The sequence below is a fragment of the Tachypleus tridentatus genome, chromosome 1, assembly GCF_004210375.1.
Source record: "Tachypleus tridentatus isolate NWPU-2018 chromosome 1, ASM421037v1, whole genome shotgun sequence".
Classification (NCBI taxonomy): Eukaryota; Metazoa; Arthropoda; class Merostomata; order Xiphosura; family Limulidae; genus Tachypleus; species Tachypleus tridentatus.
In genome coordinates this window covers 43,501,135-43,524,320 of record NC_134825.1, presented here as the reverse complement: position 1 = coordinate 43,524,320, position 23,186 = coordinate 43,501,135, and the positions used below count along the sequence as shown (strand labels likewise).

Genomic DNA, 23,186 nt, shown 5'->3' with positions numbered 1-23,186 from the left:
CCTCGTACATAGAACGTGTTTGAAAGTTACAAACACAATGAATGTGTAGGCATGGGAACTGTTCATTAGCATGATTTACTTAGCAAATTGGCAAAAAAGCACTTTTGTTGAAATGTTTGTTTCTGAATTTCGCTCAAAGCTACACAAGGGCTATCTGTGCTAGCCGTCCTAAATTTACTAGTGTAAGATTAGAGGGAAGTCAGGTAGTCGTCATCACCCACCGCCAACTCTTTTACCAACGAATAGTGAGATGAACTGCCACATTATAATGCCCCAAGGCTGAAAAGGCGTGTTTGGTATGATGAGGATTTGAACCCGCAACTCTCAGATCATAAGTCGAGTGCCTTAACCATTTGGTCATACCTGGCCTCTCTAATTTTGAAATGATAGATTATAGAGAAGACGGTCAGTTAACAGCACCCACTGCCAACTCTTTGATTACCCTTGTCTTATCAGTTAGAGAAAGTTAAGCATCACTTCTGTAATTTACCCACCACCTCAAAGTTCATTTCTGAGATTTTTCAGCAACGGCATGCGGAATTGGAATCCTCAAGTTCACAATATGAGCGCCCTAACGTTTAGGCCACGCCAAGCCCAACTGTTTGGAACATTTTGATTAATCAGTCGTATTGGCGATTAGTGATGACGTTTAATAACGAAGAAATTACACGAATAATGAAGCCATTAAATTCGAGAACAAATAAACATTTGTAAGTTCCGATTTGAGACTCCAAAGACAAAGATTTAAAAATATTTTAAATGATATTTTGCATTGGCATTTCATATCTGGTGTTCACAATTACCATGACTGTTAGCAGTTTAATAGGTTTATAAAGCTTACGAAAATTGTATTTTATACAAAATTGTATTATCTAGTATTTTATAACTGGTTGTTAAATTATTAAAACCTGAAGGGATTATTTATAACGCATTTGTTTTCACAGAACTCACTTAAGTGAATATTTATTCTGGCAAATTTCTTTTAAAAACTCTAGTGTCATTAATTTTGTTCACAAAATTTTCCATTAGTGAGATATTCTCCAAAACCGGGGAGGTGTTCTGCTGACAACTTAGGAATAGATCATTATAGAAAAGCAAATTAGTTCCATATCTTTAACAAGTAAACATACAAATCTTACTTTCTTGTCCTGTTTGTCATTTCTCTTAAGAGTTTATAACCATCGCACAGTTCCAACTAACTTTACTCAACTACTATTACTTTTGACAGGCCCTGCATGGCCATGTAGTTAAGGCACTCGACTCGCAATCCGAGGGTCGCGGGTTCGAAACCCCGTTACACCAAACAGGCTCGCCCTTTCAGCCGTGGGGGCGTTACGATCAATCCCACTATTCGTTGATAAAAGAGTAGCCCAAGAGTTGGTGGTGGGTGGTAATGACTAGCTGCCTTTCTGATAGTCTTACACTGCTAAGTTAGGAACGGCTAGCGCAGATAACCGTTGTGTAGCTTTGTGCAAAATTAAAAAACAAAATTACTTCTGACCTCTTACCTCTATTTAATTAAAGCGGAGCCAATAAATTTATAGACCATTTTTGGAAAATTAATCTTTCATGTTTTATATATGAAAAAATTTAAAAATTTTTTTCAGAATTTTTCCAAATCCATTTATTAAAATGTTTACTGACATATATTGAGCTTTTTGCGAAAAATCTAACATTCAATTTATGTAAATTCATCTTTATCCTTAAATCATCTATTTCACCCACGTGATCCCCTGCCCTGGTGGGTCAGCGATAAGTCTACATATTTACAATGTTAAAATCTGGTGTCCGATTTCCTGCTGTAAACAGAGCAGATAGCTCAATGTGGGTTTGCTAAAACGAACGAGTGGCATACAATTCATTACACATTCTAGGAGATACTTCACATTTATAGAATTGCAATTAAGCAAATTGTTAGAGAAAAACAAAAAATATATATATATAATATTTTTTTATAGTTTTAATATAACTTGGAATGTAAAAACCACAACTCTTTCTTTCACATTTAAAAATCCCACAATCTTTCTTGGAGCACCCGTAATGTGCCTAGAATTAAGATACAGCAGATGTTATAGGATGGGATCATACAGCTTTCAGAGAGCGCTTGGTTATTTTCATTACTGATTATCAGAAAGGAAGGTAGATATAGTTTCTATATTAGTTTCAAACAGATGAACTTATTCACTTATTAACACATTTAAAGGAGACAAATGGTTTAACACCTTAGAACTAGATATAAGTAGTACTGGAAGAAGAAAGTAGATCAATGCTTTGAAGATGTGGTGATTTGTGAGAACGTTTTTCAACTTATTGAAAATCACCACATCATTATTGTCTCTCACTAAAGTCATGTCATATTTCAGATAGAGTGAGGAATGTGAAGTAATTAACAGATGCCACAATTAACACTTCAGGAACACCAAGAAGAGCGACTCAAGGAGCCAGATATTGTATTAGTGTTTCTTGCCGTGCAGCAATGGAAAGCCTAACCAGTTAGGATTGAAAAATGTAACATGGATGCATGTAACAATTGGTTCAGTATACCTTTTTGTGTTTATTGTTACCAACTTCTTAGCTGAAGATTTCAACCCATGTTAGAACTAGTAATTCCTAAAATCTTGAGTTATGGTACTCTCTAGGTCTAGCATACCAAAGAAACAAAGCGAGCACCAATATATTTGCTAAAACTGTGATAATAATGTTTTATGATTTTAATGGTCATACTTTTGTTGATTATTTCCCTGTAGAAAATAGCCCTGGATATTGCTGATCCACTTTCATAGACGAATGAAGTTATCTGTATATATTTATAACTTTCAACCACTTCACAAAGTGGGGTAAGGCTTATCCATTGATGAACGTGTCAAAAAAGTCTGTTACTTGTGAATTGGTGGAGAGCACTGATGGATATTAACATGGGATGGGGAACTAGTTAGTAGGGCTAGCTGTTATCTTAGTTGTGTAATGTTTTAAGTGTAGTAAAGAAGCACACTCTGTCTTATCACCCTACTGTGATCATGACCAACACAAAACACATCAACAAAATGAACATCTTTTTAGACAACAGGAAATTTATACCTATGCCAAACAACCAAACAAATACACATGAAAATGCTCGTTTCAAATGAAAAAAGACAACTTGATTACTGAAAAGCCTTTTTTTAATCTATGGACAACTGACTCGTACACACCACAGCTTTATGACATTCTCAAACCACAAAAACAAGACTGCACCATATAACCTATACTATTCACTTATGGCTCATTTAACTGTAATCTTGGTAAATACATAGCCTGGACCATTACACCTTACATAACTTCTGCAGGTTCCTTTTTTAAAGATGTATTTAACCTCAGGAATATGTTAAACAAATTAAACCCCAAATGCTTAATAATTAGCTTTAATGTTGTATCACTTTTCACTGAAGTTCCCATCAAAGAAACCTGTACTTGGTCTCTACAGTAATGACACCAGTCCCTTAATTCATTTTCTCTTAAGAATTCACAACAACCAAGACTTTCTTTAAATAGATGGTTTAAGCAAGAACAACCTTGTTTCACCTGTTTTTGTCAACATATTTATGATACAGATCAAAACACAAACCATGCTGTCTACACTTTATCCTCCCATATACTGGTACAGATATGTCAACAATACCTTTGCTGGTTTCACTTCTATGGAAGACATAAACACTTTTTTTTGAACACATAAACTCCATTAACCCTAACATTGAATATGAAAATAACAAACAGTTGTCATTTCTTAACCTTGACATTATCTGATCCGATACTTATTTCAATACCAAGTTCACTGAAAAGTCACTCACATTCCCTGGAGTTCCACCAATGAATCCAAACAAAAAATTAATATCCTAAAAATTATTATACATGTAGCTCAAGACTTTGTTCAACTGAGTACGCAGTTGAAGAAATCAACTCTATAAAGCATTCTTTCATTCACACCAAAACATTTCTATACAACCACCAGAACAAAACCTTAAAACTCAACTCATAAATAAAACTGATACTAATGCACCAAACTACAACACAACTTTACATTGCAATTTACCCTTTATTCCTGACATCCGCTCAAAAATAATCATAGCTTTGACAAAACTTACTATCAAACATAAAATTCCTTTTGTCATCAAATCCCCCCCAAAAACCTGGAAATAAACTAAAATAATTATTAAATAAAAATAATAATTTCACAATTCCAATGTCATTCATAAAATAACATGCAATAACTGTACAGAACTTTACACCATAAAAACATGTAGAAAATTGGAAACCAGACTCAGTGAACATAACAGAAAAACAAACTCTCATGTTAGCCATTATTGAAACTAAAAAAAACCATAGTATATTCATAAAAAACACACTGTAATTTTAAACAAAGAACTTAACATCAATAAACTCAAAATAAAAGAAGCTTTTTTAATTGAAGAAAACAGCCCCATCACAAATTAACATCTTGGAGTACTAAGAAACCTACATTAGAAGGTGAAGAAATATCCAGTTATGCAATCTCTTTGTTCTATACTGCATATATACTCATGTTTTTCTATAAACTACTTGTACCTGAAGATGATAAAATTTTGTCTAAAGATCATAGATTTATAAGTTTTTTCATTACCCAGTCAAGCCATCTCAAAACTTTTATTTTCTTTACAATAGGTTCCTTATTACCAAGCTTTAATTTATAAGGAGGTTACATCTATATGCTATTCCACTGTTTTAATTTCATGTGATGTTTATAGTATACACAATGTTCAGTGTACTTTTAATTTGTGCTACTTGTATAGCACCTTATTATCGTTTTCCCTTGCTGTTATTTAATTTGCAGTTAATAACTGCATTTTACTGAAACACAGGTGGGCACATTTGTTTTTATGAATTTGAAATGTTCTGTATTTTATTAAACTAACTTTTAAGGTTTATTATCCTAAAGAAAGTTATTAGATTTATGAATTTTACACTGTTTGAATGCTTAGAAATTAATTTCTCACTTATGTCTGCTGAAATGGCTTTCTCATGACAATGATGTCTTCAACCATGCGTCAATCTTGTGATTCAAAAGTATGTCTTTCAGGAATCCCATTCCTAAAGATAATCATGTATGGTTAAGGGCACAGAAATAATGTTTTATTAAATCTATATCACTATACTGACCTGCAAGTGTTAAACACTATTAAAACTCAGTCATGCTGACCTTTATTTTATCTCTTACATTAAGCTCTAACTTTTCTTTCCAGCACTCAAGAACATTTTAACACTTACAGTTTGTAATCCATGAATGCCATTAATTATGTAATTTTTTTTTTTTTTTGAAAATCATTCTATACAGTTTACTATCACAACTGGGAATTACTGTTAAAATACAATGGATAAAACTAGAGTTGTATGTGTGTCCACGTGTGTGTGTATCTTAATCCAAGTATTTACTAAGTGTAGAAAAATAACATTTTTAAAAGTATGGAGAGACATAATACTGTGTTTCTTCTATACAGCTTATATTTATTAAGTTTTGCCCCTCAGCAATGTAGAGAGAAATAACAAGAACAAATTTGGTGGCAGAAAGTTATCTGGCCCATTAAGTAATCTTTTCATACATCAAAACAACCAAACAAAACTAATTATAGTCCACTGTATCCATATATATACTTAACACAAGTTTAAACAAAGGTAAAAATAAAAGAACAGATCATATAATTTAACAAATCATTCTGTAACACTTACACAACTATCAAAGAAGCAATCTTTCAAAATACGATATTGGATCCAGACTTTTAAAATCATTCATATTCCATTTATGAATTTGAGAATGGAAATATTTTGGCAATTACATTTCGAAATGGGATCAGTTTTTGTTAACAAGACCAGTAGACATGGATGTAGCCCTAAACATTAAACATCAATGGTCACAACCAACATGAACTATAGAAATATTATTTGTTAGTTATACACAAAAACATTAACAGCTCATTTATTAATATATTCTATAAAACTGAGCTTTGACCAAGTAAAATACTATACTTCTTACAAATCTTTTTTTAAATAGAAACTTGTTACTCAGTTTTAGATATAGCATTAGAAATACATAAACATCTGGAAGTCATAACATAGAAATTACTTGGTGAGATATTAAACAATTTGTAACCACTTTCACACTTCTTTGAAATTAATTTTAATAACTCAGTTTAATTTGTACAATATACATAGCATCATAGTTAATGTACTGCTTACAGTTTTATTACAGGACTTTCTATATACTCAATAAAGTATATCCTACTGTTGATAAACAGCTTATAGTATAGAAACATAAGTATGCAAATGTGAGATTCAGTGCTTTCTGCCAAAAAAATGATTTTCAAATATCTCTTCTCCAGTGCAGGGTATTTTTAACATAGTGACTGACTGACAAAAATGCCCCCAGTCAAGAACATTTTTACCTAGTAAACAAAATTTTAATTTACTGGGCAACAATGATAATGGTATTTTTGATAATTCACAGCTTTTTCACTACCATATAATGGGCTTCATATCTGCAAACAGTAAGTAGCTACCTAGTAGAATGTGTTTAGAAAGATGCTCTGCCTCAAAATTTCATTGTTAATCAGAAAAAACTAAGAATATTTTTTACAACTGAAATTTTAATTTATTGATAAACCCTAATTAAACATTTATTAAATATATAGCATGCAACAATGAGAGCATCTCATAACCACAATACTAAAATACACCTTTAAGTTTAATCAAGTAACTAAATAAAAAACACATTATTTTCAGAAAATAAACTAATAAAACATTAGATGTACATTTATTATTTGACTTATCCTTATACACAAAATTTATGTTTTTAACCCCCACAGATATGAAATAAATGTGTTTTTAACTACACTGTAACCTGTTAACAAATGTACCAAAAAACACCTTTGGCACTGCTTAATTTTTAATGTACACTCTATACTGTAAATATAGCAAGCTTAAATATATACATTTTGTTTTAATATCAAAACTTGAAAACTAAAACAATGTAAAAGTTAGTTAGAATTATAATTAAATACATTTGGCATCTCAAAGGAAAGGGCTTAACTCACAACATTTAAACTTTTCTTTATTGTCAAGTCAACCCATTAAGTTGCAATAAACATTATAGAATAGTATACATGAATAAGAAAAACCAACTGTCCAATGCAATAAATATTTATGCTCACAGTTATACATTTTTGTCCTTTGTAGGTAGAAATAACCACAGAGATAATTTTGTTTTGCAAATATACAAGTCACTTATCTTGAAAAACTAGCCAAACAGGAAAGAAACTACAGTTGCAATCTTTGTGCTTTTCTTAATAAAGTATATAATTTTCCATTATTCTATGTACAGAACTACATAATTTAATTAAATGCATCTTTTGGATTTACCTACTGTTTGATATCCATTAAAAACCCAGCACAATCTGAATACCAGAAAAATAAACTACTGTTCTCTTCTAGTTTAAAATAACAAAATATTGCCTCAAAATGTACAACATTGAGACTTTCATATGTGTGAATGAAATGAGAAATGATTAAATTTGTGTATAATCTATGTACATACCTAAACTGGAACAATTCACAGACAACAACTATAAAGCAGAAAAACCAACTGGTAAACATGCAAAAATTCGACGGAATGAAAAATTAGACATAAATAGCTAGTTTTATGAAATGATATCTTACTTTACAAATTTAAGTTATCACTTACTTACAACTAAATTAGATTTCCAATACATACTTCAATTGCCTCATACAATGTTGTTTTTTTCAATCTTCTACTACCCTTTAACAAAGTGAAGATAAATTTTCTTGTTTTATGCTCTAGCCTTTATGGCCCACAAGGTTTAGCATCCACAGAACATGTTACAACCTTTTACCAATAGAAGCATGGCAAAATCTTCTAAAGCAGCTGGCTTTCTCTGTACTACTTTATGTGAACTTCACTTTTGAGATGAGGATTACAAAAAAACAGAAGAACACTGGAATTTGGGATGAAGGGTGAGAAGAGATATGTATCTATTAGAAATCTATTTTCAGTGCCAGAAAATGACAATTATTTTATGATACATTCCTCCTTTCACAGAATAGCCAAAATCTCACATTAAGTAGGTGGAGGGGCCAATGTAAGATAAAACAATAGACATCCTGTGGAAGGTATCCATAGAAATCAATAAGGTGTGCACTGTAATGGAACAGGCCACATCAAGGCCCGAAACCAGTGAAAGAAAGACCTAAAGAAACAGTGCATCATTTCTAAATAATCAATGTGAGCACCTTTCCATACTCAATTATACAAACATGGTTGAAAACGTACCAACTCCAGGACAATAAGAGTCATAAAGAAAACAAAATTGACAGTGAGAGATAACTCCAAACTCACATGGAAAAACAGGAAAGCAAAAGGTTAATTCTCAGAATTATAAAGATGTAAACATTCGTCTAGATATTGCTAAGTATCTGCTCAACTCCAACAATAGAAATTACAAGGTAGAGGATCTCACAAAAGATCAAAATCATGATATACATGTAGGCTATAGTGGCTAAGGCAAGCAGATTGCAAGTAAAATATATCCCAACCTCATCCATAAGTAAAGAGTGTTATACTGCAAGCAACTGGAATGATGATGAGGAAGTATGAAAACATTCCAAATCTGGACTTACAGGGATGTGTGTAAGCCTCAACTTAATCATAAGAACAGGTAGTCAACCTTTTCTAATCTATTCTGAACAAAATGTGGAATACTGTGATAACTGTAGAAACAGGGAATCTTATGTCTCACAAATGGTATTACAAGGTAAACAATGCCCTTGAACACAACTGTAGAAACAAAGAAATAAAACATCCTGCAACCAAAATCACTGAGAAAGGGGGCACCTACCAGTCTCAACAATAGGAGAAGGGTGCTATCTACCTGAACCGAGTATTATAAGGAGGATTCAGAATTAGTTGATTCAGCTCCCACAAACATCAGCACACCTAAGATTAAACCTTCAGGAGTAGGAGAAAAGAGGGTTCTCAGCTGTGTGCATTTCTTGCATTTCAACAGTGTGCATTAAAACTGTAAAGGTATTCAATTCAGTACAAGTTTATAGGAAAGAATACCTAATCAGGCAACACTTACCACTGAGTGGGATCAACATGTTTATTGAAGCAAAAGGAAGTTCCTGAAACTAATATCACAATACAAAAAGACACCTAAATTACAGTCAAATAGGCACTTGTAGAACTGCTACAGGAGGTAGATAATATCCACCAGGGAAACATACAAGTCGATGGTGAAGATAATGAGTGACAAAGAACTGGGAAGTAGTCTACATTCTAAACTGGATGATCTACTCCAGCGGATGATGAAAATGAAATGCTAGAGACATGGTGACATGTTGAATTTAAAGAGAGGAGACATGATAAAAATGATTCCATTTTGAGGACAGGAAAGAGTATTCCAACCTACTAAACTGATGAATCCAACCTAGTGGAAGGAGATGAGAGAGGTCACTTAACACAAGAGAATTCCAGAGAATAAATAAATGGGAAGCATAAAGGTAAACCATACCAGTCACACAGCACCATGGGACATAATCCAGACCTGAACTGCAAAAATATAGGAAACTGAACTAATGAAGATAGGTGCAAAGGCATAATTGCCCTCATGAGCAGCTGAGATCTTGGGAAGGAAGGAATTGTCTGGGTGTAGCATAATATATGCACTATGACAAAGAGTATGGGAAACTTCTATCATATAAAGATCAGATCAGTGATGACTGTAAGCTATTAGGAGAAGAAAATATGTCTTGAGAGAAAGAGTATACAGGGAACATGAAGCTAAAAGTTCAAAGGGAGGTTGGAAAAGGGCAAAAAAGATAACATTGAGATCCCAATTGGGCACAGGAATAGCATGATGAGGACAAAGAACATGAAAGGACTGGAACAGAAGAGAAAGGAAGGGAGAGAAGGCACCAGCAGAATCTTGTAAAATGAAAGGTGTTCAAAAAGTGTGCTCTATATCCAGAAACTGTTGAAACAGAAAGATCCTGATTAGACAGCCAGGTCAAGAAACAAGAAAGGTGAGGAACAGAAAGGCAGGAGAGGTGGAAACAATGTTGGAGAGAGCAGTGAATAAAAGTAATCCAATGTCTTTGGTAAATCAACAATGTGGGAGGTCAAACTGAGTTGGAAAGTAGAGAAGCTACACAAAATGTCAGACCCTGTCTTCAGGAAAGGGCCTAACAAAAACCATACATAAAATTGGAGTGTGGGAATGGCAGAATGAAAAATGTCAAAATGAGGTTGACAAAGGAAAGTAGGAAAGAGAGGAAGAAGCAGAGGTGATAACAATTATAGATGCCTAAGGAGAGGAAACCAAGGCTGAGCCAGCCAAAATAGATCCACCAACAAAATTTGACACTAAGTGGAATAGCTGAAAAAAAGTACATTGGGAAGATGTAAATGTAAAGGAACTCATTCTTGATTGAAAGCATCTACTTCCAAAATCTGAGGATAAAGAACTGGTGACCAGATGACAGCAGTTTGTTGTTCAGATGAGTGGTAAATGTATCTGTATGTGGGGTTTCCAAAATAAAGCATAATCACCAGAAAACGTGAGGGTATACAGACCACTCCACTGAAACAACCATATGAGAAAGCAATAACCAATATTTAACAACATTCAAAGCACCTAGAACATGGCAAGCTAAGAGCTAAATCTGGTGCTCATGGGCTCAAAATAGGAGATCCAGAGTCCAAAAGCAAAACAACCTGGATTTGGTATCCTGGAAATCGAGATATACACTCCAACTCACAAGAGAAACATTAGTGAAAAGATGCATGTCCAGATGAGGAGGTGGAAACAGAATACCAGCCATAGCATTGTCTCTGTACAATATCAGCCTAAAGGGAGGAAGGAAGGACAACCAGTTGATAAAAACTGTTAAATACAAACATCAATGTCAGGTGAAAGGTGAAGTATCAAAAAAGTGGAGTTAGGGATCTTACATAAAAGGGAAGGAGAGACATACGTGAAATAAGAGAAGCATTCAAAATGTGACAAACCTGTGTAATTAATTACAGCAAATGAGAAGAAAGATAAACTTTCCTCAAAGTTGCAAGACATGGCTACATGGAAAAAAAAGGAGCAGAGAAAGGCTGTTTAAATCATTCTTGTCCTGAACAAATTCATGAGCCTGCAGAGGAACGAACTGTTGTGGAGATGAAGGCCCAAGCACCAAGTGAAAAGCCAACTCCTGACAACCAAGACGTGCACTTCCTCAGCAGAGAATTTGAATCCCAAGGCTTGGGTAACACAATTTTATGTGTTACCAATAACTTCAGAAGGTGTGATGGTAATCATAATTTGCAATAAATTGTGTAAAAATAATAATGGAAACTCAAATCATTCAAAAAACACATCTGACTCATATTTTCCCATTTGAGAAAGTGAGGTTCACATAAAGTAATACAGAAGCCAACTGCTCTAGGACAGTGTGTTGTGCTCCTACTGGTAAAGGGTTGTCGCATGTTCTGTGCATACTAAATAAGCACCTCAAGCTTGGAGGGTATTAACAGGAAAAGTGTCAAGCAAGAAAATTTCTTTTCAATGAAAGAATAAGTTTCAGACTGAACAAGTAGACAAGGATAAAAAAGTTGATTATATGAAGAAATTTTTTTCAGTTAATGTTGGAATGATATGAGACTGGTATAAGCGAATCTCTGTCTTCTGTCACAAGTAATTTTCACATTTCCACAGTTTCGTACTTTTCAACTTTAACTTTTTAAAGAAGTGTTCATTGTTTTCCTCATAATGGCAATATAACATTTTTCTTATTTTTGTATTTTGCCAATTTTGTAGAGCAAAGGAAATTTCTGTAACATTTTCTTACTATAAAATATTCAGTCAAAACAACAAGCATGGCAATATTAGCCAATTAAGTTTGATATTATCAATGTATGCAACAAGTAACTTTATACAAATGTTTCAAACTAAAATTAATCAGGATTATAGCTATTATCTATCTATTTCCAGGTTCCATTTTTCATAGAATGTCAGGATAAAGAATTTTGTCTAATGACAATTATCCATAAGATATTAATCTTTACAAATATATATGAGCCACTTCTGCTCAGCAACTCAAAACATTAAAACTGACCCCAAGAACATAAGAATACTAATTTCTACTTGTTACTTATATTGTACCAAATACAAATATAAAAAAGATGTTTATATGTATCAAAGCAAAAAGTTGTACTTTTCAGAGGGTGAAATAAAAATTTGCAAAAAGGTGTTAGTCAAAGGCAATTAAAACTAAATAATGGGTTTAAACTGGACATAAGCTATGTTTAATACAATAAATAATTGGAATCCTGGATTCTAAAAATTGCATGTTGCAGTTTTTCTACCATATTTTCAACCTGAAAACTGATTTTTAATTTATAATTGTGAATCTCAGCTGTAAAGTTTTAACAGCACATTCAGTTTCATTATTTTCTTACAAGAATTCTTCAATCTAAAATAAGATTTAAAATCTAGTGTTATTCATGCCTGTTTATTTGTTAATGGAGATCACATGATTGACTAATGCTATTTAAAAATAAAAACTGTATTTCTAAAATTTGTTTATATATATATATATATGAGTCCATTTTTAAAACTCCAGGACAGGACATAATCTTTAGAAAAGAAATAGAGGGAGAGATTTAATTAGGTCACATCAGAATCTGTCTAAATAACAGTAGACAAGATATGGCTTAAATAAGAACATTAGTAGATATTTCTGTTTGGATATGAGTTTACCAAAATCTTGTGTTTATTATAATTTAATAGTTTCATGCATTGAACACTAATTAAATGTATATTTACTTTGTTAGATTCAGAAAAAGTCTTTGTTTCAATATTAACAATGGTAGCATATAATTCCAGTATATCAGTACAAGTACCTTCCTTGTCATTACAACATTCAGGATTTCAGATACTAAGTTTCCTAACTTTCCAGATCAACCTGTTCCTTTTGTTTCTGGAGAGCCATGAAATGTTAAACCTTAACTGATTAATACATGTGTATATAACCTATAGTTATTACATAAAGACTCCCAAAAATACAGTTTGGCTACAATGTTGATGACATAGGTAAAAAACTCTGATATATAAATATAGGTACAGCTTGGTAAAGATAACAGGTATTTCAGCAATTAACAGTATTTTTACAAGGTCAAAGTATTGGATGATGGGAAAAAAGAGCTTAAAATCATCACTAAATTGCCAAGTCACTTGTAGTACCACTGTCCACAGTAAACAGGAAGACAGTTTAATTCCATTCATGCTGGAAAACATTTTTGCACAGCCCTAAGTACCCAAAACTAACAAAATAGATTCATTATGTTATGAGAAGCATCTACAAATCACTATTATTGCAGAATAAGGATAACTTCATGAGGTATTTTTGTAGCATAAGCTAAAATGACTGAGTAACTAGATGGAAGTTAGTCCAGGCTATATTATAACAGAAGTGAGCATAAAAGATGCTATCACACCCTTTAGCCTTTTCAGATACTGTAATTTAGCCTGATGATTCTAGATTTGTACAATTTTCAGATAGTGGATGTAACTTTCACTGAAACATCTGCAAGTCAGGATAAAATGGAGTGGTATTTCTGGTGCAATATGAGATTTATTTGGGCAGCTAAATAATTGAACAACCACAGCTAATGTTATATGAAGGGACAATCAATAATTTTTGAAAAACTAAGATTCTTTAGTAAAAGTCTTCTAGCTGCCTATGCCAATGGCATGCTTGCCATGCTAGATCAGGTTTCTGTTTATTGAACATGAGTTACAAAATGATGGTTAGAAGGTCAGGGCATTATACTCTCCTATCACTAGGCCTATTGTTAGCTATGAACCTTGCAATCAGGTGTAGTTCATCTTTGCTGGCATTATGTAAATTAATCATCTACATTCTTTATCATGAGAAGGATGGCCATTCCACAGTCTCAAATTTCAGACCTTGTTAACACAGTGTGTAACCATATTTCTGCCTTAAACATTATAAAGACAGATCAATTGCATACTAAAGATAATCATGCACCCTCTGTTTCATGTTTGTTTATTTAATAAAATAGAATTCTAGTTGGACTGGGTGTCAACTTATTGATAATCTAAACCTACACATGCATATTATAGAAATTTCCAGAAAAGCAAATTTAAATTGTTTGATGAACAATGGTTGCAACTGATATAATGTAACTGGTAAGAATTTGAAAAGTTAATTACAATATTCCTTCTCATTTAATTTCGTGACTTAAAGAAAAAATCATGAAATAATTTTGTCATGAGACTATATACACATTCTAATAATTTAGTCGCTTAGAAACTGTAATTAACAGTCTACATACATGGTTTTCTAAAATTACTTATCTATTTGTACAACTGAATATGGATTTTTATCTCTTGATTACAAAACCAATGAGACTTCTTTTTTTTTAAATATCAACTTCATGCAACAACTGTTATTAGAGTGATGTTTCTAACATTGGTTTTTCTTCTTGTTCTGTAGATGTACTTCCTGAAGACCACCTATGAGTGTTCATCACTAACTTTGTAGTTCCTGCTTGATGTTCATTATCTCGATGATCACTTCCCTCCTTAAGAAAGTATGACTTTTGATGGTCTAACAGAATAGCTTCTGTAATGTCAATACTCCCTGAATATTGTCCCTACAATTATAAAGAAAAAGATTCAGTTAATATAAAAAGCTTAGACAAAATATTTAAAGTAACTAAACATTAATCAACCTAAAGTTATACGAAGCACAGTAAATCAATTTATATATAAACCCAACTGAATGTTTCTCAATACACAGTACTGTGGAAAAGTGTTAGAACAAAGTAAAAGATTAGATTTTGGGTTACTTTCAGAGAACAATGGAATGTAACTCACATGGGAAACATCAAAATTTTATCAATTTTCATATTTAGTACAACAGAAACTCAATGGAAAAGTTGAGTTCAGTAAAAAGTTAAAACAGCTTAGTATGTCATGACAGCTCTTCAGAACAAAGTGATAAAAAAGTTGTGCTTAGTGAGATGTTGTCAGAAAAACAAAAAGATATTTGTTAACAAACCTGGATTTTGTAAAGCTTGCTTTATAATTTTGTACTTTATTTTAATTATTATTTTGAAGTATGACAGGAAAATAATTTGTTTTGTAAAACAAGATGAAATAAGCTTAGTTAAATTATTTTGCTCTCAACTTTGTGAAGTTTTGTTTTCATTGTACACCAGTGATCAAAACCACAGTTAAAATACATGCATTGTTTTTGAATCAAAACAAAGATCACATTGACAGTTATACAAAATAAAACTGTGTAGGAATTTTAAAATAATGTAGAAAATCCTGTAAATAAAACCTACAATAAATGTAAGCATTTTAAATTATTTGTTAAAAAATATATTCCAATGAAATATTTTAGAATTTCAAAAATGCTAATGCATTCAAATATTGCACAAAAGCTAGATATTTCATTTGCAGAAAATACATAATCTAAAGAAAATTAGTTTCAAAATATTTCACTAAATAGTGCTTATTGTAAATCAATAAAACAAATCATACAACAGACAGATGTCTCACAGAGATAATGGATGAATAGTAGTCACAATGAATGTTGTACTGTAGTAATAAAAATATAATAGTAATCAAAATGCATTCTGTGATGTAATCATATAAGCTACAGAAAATGTGTATGACCAGAGTGTTGCACTGAAGTAGCAAAAATCTAATAATAATCAAAGTTAGTTTTATGGCATAATCATATAAACTACAAAAAAAGTATGTATAATTAGAACAACTGTTTTACTATAGCAAAAAAAAAGAGAAAGTTCTCTATCTATAGAATTATAGAAAACAACTAATAGCAAGAGTTAAAGTCATGACATCGTTGTTTAAACATTAGTTAATACCTACAGAGTTCAAGTGGTAGTCTCATCACATCTTAGTCATATAAGCAACAGAGTCTATGTTGTAGAAAGAATGAATGTAATTGAAAATGCATAGTAATTAGACTTAGGAGCTATCGGCTCAAAGAGTAATGCAAGAAATATCTAAACAATTAATAACATGGTCTTGGACACAAGTCAAAAAGCATAGGTAATACAACCTGCTCTATCGAGCATAAAGTGTTAAATAATATTTTACTACTACTGTCATTTTTATTTACATTAAGAAATTTAACAGAAAGTCAATCACCTGTTCTTCTGATCAAATAGTTGGATGAGTACAAACTGCCTTCAAGTAATACAGTAATTATTAAAAATCATTAATTCTGTGATAAAAAGAGTTATGACATAACACAAATTGTTTTTCCCTCCAGTCAGCAGCAAAGGAAAGCAAGTGGCAAAAAGAAATTTTCTTTTATGTATTACAAGCTACCACTGTTATCAAAAAGTAAGCTGAAGAATGGAAAATACCTGTCACAAACACATGTACGTGTATGAACATATTACTATTCTTGGTAAGAGTAAATTTTATACTGTAAGTACATAAGGAACACCAAATGACTAAAAGCCAAAATTCTATAATCATATAAACTATAAATACATAAATTGCATTCTTAGAGATATCTTTAACTACACTTTCCCATATTTTATCTATTCCTTACTCTTTGTGTAATCTCCATTTCACGATTTTCATCATAGTAATTGTTTCTGTAACTTGCTGAAGGGCATCTGTCACCTAAGAGGCCAGTTTCTGTGTTGATGGAATTCACTGAATAATACCTCTACATTATAAAAAGACAATGAACAAATTTGATATTGTATATCTGAAATATTCAACATTTGTACTTATATCACAATTCTGGAAAACAGAATTAAAAGTAAATCTTTTCTCACTGTAAGGTACTGTTGTATACAATCATCTCAAATGCATTTAACATTCATTTTACAGAAAGTTTTCGCCTATTTCTTTTTTCAAAGTTTAAAACTTTTAAATTCAAAACAGATATCATAATATTTAAAATTACTGTAAAAGAAAAAACATTCAGTTGAAGCAAGTGTTACTGATATACAGAAAAAACAACAACTCAATAGTCATGAATATTTAAGATACAAAAATGTTTTCTAAGTTATAACATCAAGAAAAAAACAAGGAAAAGTGAAATTCAATATGTAAGCATTAACTTACATTGCATATTCCAAATATTTTTTTAAGACTGAAACTGTAATTTTCGAGAAGTTGAAACAAAAGATCAGGAAGTAATGCAATCACAACCAGGATAATGCTCAGAAACCAAACAGATGGTGATGATAGGATTTTTATGTAAACCCCAAACAAGACATTGTGATGTAACTGCCTGGTGAAATAGTAATTTTTGAAAACAATATTGAAATGTATTAACTCTAAAAATACAGTTGTACACTAAATAAGACTTAAATAGATAATTTATAACCAAATGTTATTAAGATATCAAATAATTCAGTAAGGTGTTCCTAACTTAAAATGCTTAAAGAGAAACTTAAAACAATAATTGTAGTATAAATCAGTAATTATGACTTATAATTTCTGTTAAAACAGAATCTATGGTAATATACCAGTCATATGAAAATCATTTTTCTTAAATTAATCCAGTAGAGTAGGAAATTGTTAATAGGAATTAGCTAAGATGTGTAAGATACAGCATTATTTCAAATGACCAATAGCAAAAAAAAACCATGATATAAAAAATAAATTATATTGTCTTTAAATACTTCAGTACAGTTTAAAAATACAGTACTTTGAATGGGGCTACTGGTAATATTTTAATAACATTAAACCTAATTACACAACTAAAGATAAAGAAAAATTTGACATTGTTTTCAGAAAGCTTGGATTGGAAATTTTCATTGACTGCATCCACTTACAGTATACTCTTAACAATGAACACCATTTTTGTCTCGATGTTGAGGCTTTGCATTTAAATTTATCACTACAGTTTTATTTACCTTAAGGTGATAGTTGTATTTTTAAAAAAGAAATACACACATAATATGTAATACATATAAAAATACATATGTGGATAGTAACCCTTTGAATAATGTTTTTAAAACCTTTTTTTTTCATCATCCATAACCTCTCAAATACCAAGCAAGTACTGTGCCAACTAAGCACAGGATTAACCTACTAGCAATCACTGACAAACTACTTTTTCAAAATTCGTGCTAGCCCTTTCACAAACATATACAATCTTTAGGTCTTATTTCAGAGATGTGCTACCCTTCTGAAGTACAGAAATGTTTATGCTATTTCCATCTTCAAAATCAAAACATTTTTCATCGAACAAAAGCATTTTATTTTCTGAGAAAGCATGCAGGAAACAATTACTAGTATTTATTTATTTATTAACAGAAATGTGAAATATGATGTTAATCACAAAAATAGTAAACAGATGCTGAAACTGACAATACAGCTGATAGGAGACTAACATATGAGAAATTTGCTGTAAAAGTTGGCAATAGCAAAACGTATGTGTGGTAAGAAATAAAGGCTACCAGACATAAAAATAAAAAATGTCATGAAATACATAACTACCACAAAACTTTCTACTTTATGAGCATAACTTGCATTTTATATTACTTTACAAAGTTTTGGCTATATACTGAGGTCTAGTCTAAAACTACCATGGCATTAATGATAAAAACTTTATATACTGAGCTATGGTTTGCTTCAAATATACCAGATTTTATGTTATGATATAGCTCTAGATGGCTTGAAAAGCTAATAACACATGTACATTCATTTAATTCACAAAACTGTTCAATTACAAAGATTTTGTGGTTACATGTATCCATAATCATTCTTCCTTTTTAGACTTGAAAGTCAACTCTGTAAATACAATAAGGTTGTGATATTTTTAAATATACAATAAAATGGTTGCAATGTAGTGGAATGTTTAGATACTAACAATCATATTATGTTTTATAAGTCTATCAGATCTGACTATTATCTATGCCTAAATCATACAATGTTTGTTTCATAAACTAAAAAAATCTAATAATTAAAATTATGTATTTAAAAAAAAACTATGAATTTCTGTTTTGTACATATAACAAAATAAGTGTACACAAATAATTGACTTATCTTATATTAATATCAAACCTTAATGTTCATGTACCTTAAGATTTATTTTGAACAGAAAAATATTAAAATATAAAACAAAATAAAAAATATCAATTCAATGGCTCATAAAACATATAATGAATAACTAACCCATATAATGTAATACCTTATTTTATTTTCATAATTTAGTCATATTGATAAACTCAAAACACAATAAAGTTAGAAGTGTTAAAAGATATAATTATAATATGGTAAGAAACTTCTTGCAGACATGAACTTAGTTAAATGACTTTAAACCACAAACAAAACTGAAGATGTGTAAATTAACTAACTTGAAATCTTTAAAGATTAACTTACAAAGTCACTCTGCCATAAAGGAAACTGAACCCAATGAAACTGAAGATAGTGGCCAGCAAGGAAAACACAAACATTTTTGTCCAATATCTTGTATGTAGGCCCAACTGTTAAGAAACATAATCACATATGAAAGTCCTCAGTATAAAACATTTCAGTAGAGTCTAAATGTTCTTCATAATTTGAAAGTTTGCAATATGAAGATATTTTTAGAAAACATTACTCACACATTTATGTGTTTACATAAATAAAATTAGGAATGCCAGTGTTAAATATCATATTTTTTGTTATAAATTTATACAATCTAAGAACAATAATACAAATATACATATATATATTGAAATAATCAAAAATATATATTTATAAATGTTCAAAATAAAAACTGACTTGCTTTAAAGTTACTTCAACCACAGTAGAACAGCATATTACTTTGAATAACTGGTGCAAAAAATAAAAGGGATATCATGAAATAAAATCAAAATATTCTTACTAAACCTTGGTATTGGTTAGTATAAAACTAAAATATTAAAAAGTAGTAACAAGTAATAAAAGAATTTAAGTTTCACTTAAAACATATTTTACCTTCAAGTTAACAATGAAAATAAGTGTGTGAAACACAGTTGTGCCAAAACTCCAAACTCCTAGGCTCTACAGATATAAAGACAGGAGTAATAATAAAATCTCATTGATATTTATAAGTTTTAGTAACGTAACTTTTCAAATTTGCCACAACAGAAAATATTTACAATTTTACATTGTACTAAAGTAAAAATTGTGTACACAGTCATAATACCAAGAAGAAATAGACATTATATTTACAATTGCACATTATGTGTATTTGAATTTTATTTATTTATTTACATGATACAAGAATTTAACATTAGGCAATGTACAGGTCCTCCTTCAACCAACTGTAGAATCTTGTTGTATCAAAAAATGTATTGGTGCAAACTCAAGATAGCATGGTGCTGCTCCTAATTCTTAACTGTTAATCATGAGGAGACAATATAACAGCCATAGCACTTTCATTTTTACTCTACAAGTATTTTTAGTGTATATGTTATGAATAATACTTTTATTTAAGAAATTATAATTAAAAAACAAAATGAATAGATTATACATTCATAGCTCTTGAAAATTAATATTAATGAATTATTTTAAAAACAATTTTAAAAATGACAAATTTGCAACAATCATAAAGCACTAAAATTTGAAAAATTTAATTATACAATTTATACATTAAATAGGAAGGTTGTTTCATATATAAAAATTTAACTATACAATTTACACATATTAAATGGGAAGGTTATTTCATGTATAGTGATATTTTAATACATATTTTATAGAAAACTCAGTATTTAACTAAAGTCCTGATTTACATTATTAACCCTCAAATTACTGATTTGTTTTTATACCATTCACTATTGATAGGGTCCATACATTGAAATATATTAAGTAACTTTTATATTTTTTTACCTGTTTTTATACCCAGTTTGATAAATTGATGAACAGAAGTTTAGTGAAAGCTATTATTTTCCTAAACTAAATAAATATTTTGGATAGGTAATTTCCAACTCTCACACATTCAGCTATTCTTGTTCAGTGCTACCCTCTATATGCAAAGAATGTTTTCACATGCCACATGCCTTGTACTCTCACATACCCCATGATCACTGAGGTTCAACTGTGTCTTGCATGTAAATCATCACACGACAGCCAGTAGAAATATGACAAACTCTCCTGACTCACATGACTCCCTCTGTTTGATTCCACTGAACAATCACTTCAATTTTAGGCAGAGAAAGAAGAACTAATTTTCATTGAAAAGGAAAGAAGAGAAGGTAAGTGAGAGGCAGTAAGTATCTATTGGAAATACATTTTAAATACAGGAAAATGATATCTTCTGATAGGGTACATTACCTTTGATTACATACATAACTAGAATCCCATAATGAATAGGTGGAAGGACCTGTGTATAAAGAGCATCCAAAGAACACCCCATAACTGTTAACCTCATAGCATAGGATCATATGTGGGAGACTACAACACTTCTGTACCAGGTACACTTTGCACCCAGTGTGGAAAAATGGATGAGCACACCCAAAAGAGAGAGAAAAATAGTTCGATTCAAAGCACAGTATATCATAATCTGAACCACATTAAAGAAAGACAGTAGAAGAAACATCTACAGACAGTATTGTAAGGGAAGTATGAAATGGATGTACTACAAGGTGTAAGGTTACTAGGTTGCAGCAGAATATATGCAGCAGGCCATATCCAGTCCAAAACCAATCAGTATTGGAAATGTAGGCAGAATGGTTTGAGTGCATGAAATGTCGATATCAAATATATAACATAACATAATATTTAGGACAACAAGGGACCTGTTGGTCCATCTCAGCAGTCACATCCTCTAAGCCAAACTAAAACTATTAAAATTTAAAGCCAGCCCTTATCCATCATATATCTACCAAACTTTCTTTCAAACTCACTCAAATTTACTGTCTACACAACATCTGAAGGTAACCCATTCTATAGGCTAACAATTCTATTTGAAAAATAAATTTTCTTAGCTAAAGAAAGTTTCTACCCTGTCTAAGTCTATATTTGTCCATGATGACGAGAAAACCCACTTGTAGAAAAAAATATATACGTAAAAACGGTTGATATGGGTTGAGAAAAGTTTTTATGTAGAGGAATGAACAACGTTTCGACCTTCTTCGGTCATCACTCCTCTAGATAAAACAATTTTCTCAACCCATACCAGCCATTTTTACATATATATAAATCTATATTTGTGTCTCTTAGTTCTGCAATTCTTGCTGTTAAGTATGAAAAATGTTGAGGCATGAACATTATCAATTCCTTCTACAATCTTAAACACCTCAATCAGATATCTTCTAACTCTGTTTTACAAGAGAAAACAATTTAAGGATCTTATTCTCTCCTCATATGTCAACCCATTCATCCACAGTACCATTTTGGTAACCCTCATCTGGATACTTTCCAACAATTCAATGTCTTTCTTAAGGTAAGAAACCCAAGACTGAACACAACACTTCAAATGTGACCTAACTAGTGACCTATACAATAATGTGATAACCTCTTTATACCTGCATTCAATATTTCTGTAGATACAACCTAAAATCTTACTTGCTTATTTAGCTTAAGAGAATGATCAACCATTACACCAAGATCTTTTTCTTTCATAACACTGTTAAGGTTATTCTCATTAAAATTATACTTATAATTCAAATTATGATAATTTGCATGCAGTATCTTACTTTTATCATAATCAAAATCTATCTTCAATTTACTTGCATAACTCACTAAATGACCTAAATCCTTTTGAAAAGCAGCAGCATTCTCTTCACAGCCAGCAACTCCCAAGCCCTAGATTTCATCAGGAAATGTATATAATTTATGAATCATTCCTTCATCTATGTCATTAATGTAAATCAAAAATAGCAATGGTCCTAAGTACACTACTTGCATCATTAACCCAGTTTGATTGAACTCCATTTACGACAACCTTCTACTTTCTTCCACCAAACCACTCTTCTACTCAGTTAGTCGTCCCCCACACTTATAGAGATAATTTTCTTTACAAACCTTTATTGTGGCACTTTGTCAAATGTTTTCTGAAAATCCAGATACACAAAATCTACACCCTTACCCTCATCTATACATGCAGTAACATTTTCAAAGCAT

General features: G+C 31.2%; 1 protein-coding gene across 4 annotated transcripts in view; it reads right to left on the bottom strand.

Annotated features, from left to right (window-relative positions):
* Nucleotides 1-5,496: 5,496 nt before the first annotated feature.
* The window catches only part of LOC143247150 (phospholipid-transporting ATPase IF-like), a 106,422-nt gene continuing 88,732 nt past the window's right edge, over nucleotides 5,497-23,186 (bottom strand). For all 4 annotated transcript variants that reach the window (XM_076494791.1, XM_076494782.1, XM_076494800.1 and 1 more), the window contains 5 exons: nucleotides 20,058-20,123; nucleotides 19,479-19,582; nucleotides 17,211-17,379; nucleotides 16,687-16,806; nucleotides 5,497-14,746 (listed from right to left, as the gene is read on the bottom strand). In XM_076494791.1, coding sequence (XP_076350906.1) covers nucleotides 14,543-14,746; nucleotides 16,687-16,806; nucleotides 17,211-17,379; nucleotides 19,479-19,582; nucleotides 20,058-20,123 — 663 coding nt within the window. In that variant the 3' untranslated portion in view covers nucleotides 5,497-14,542. The remainder of the gene's footprint in view (nucleotides 14,747-16,686; nucleotides 16,807-17,210; nucleotides 17,380-19,478; nucleotides 19,583-20,057; nucleotides 20,124-23,186) is intronic.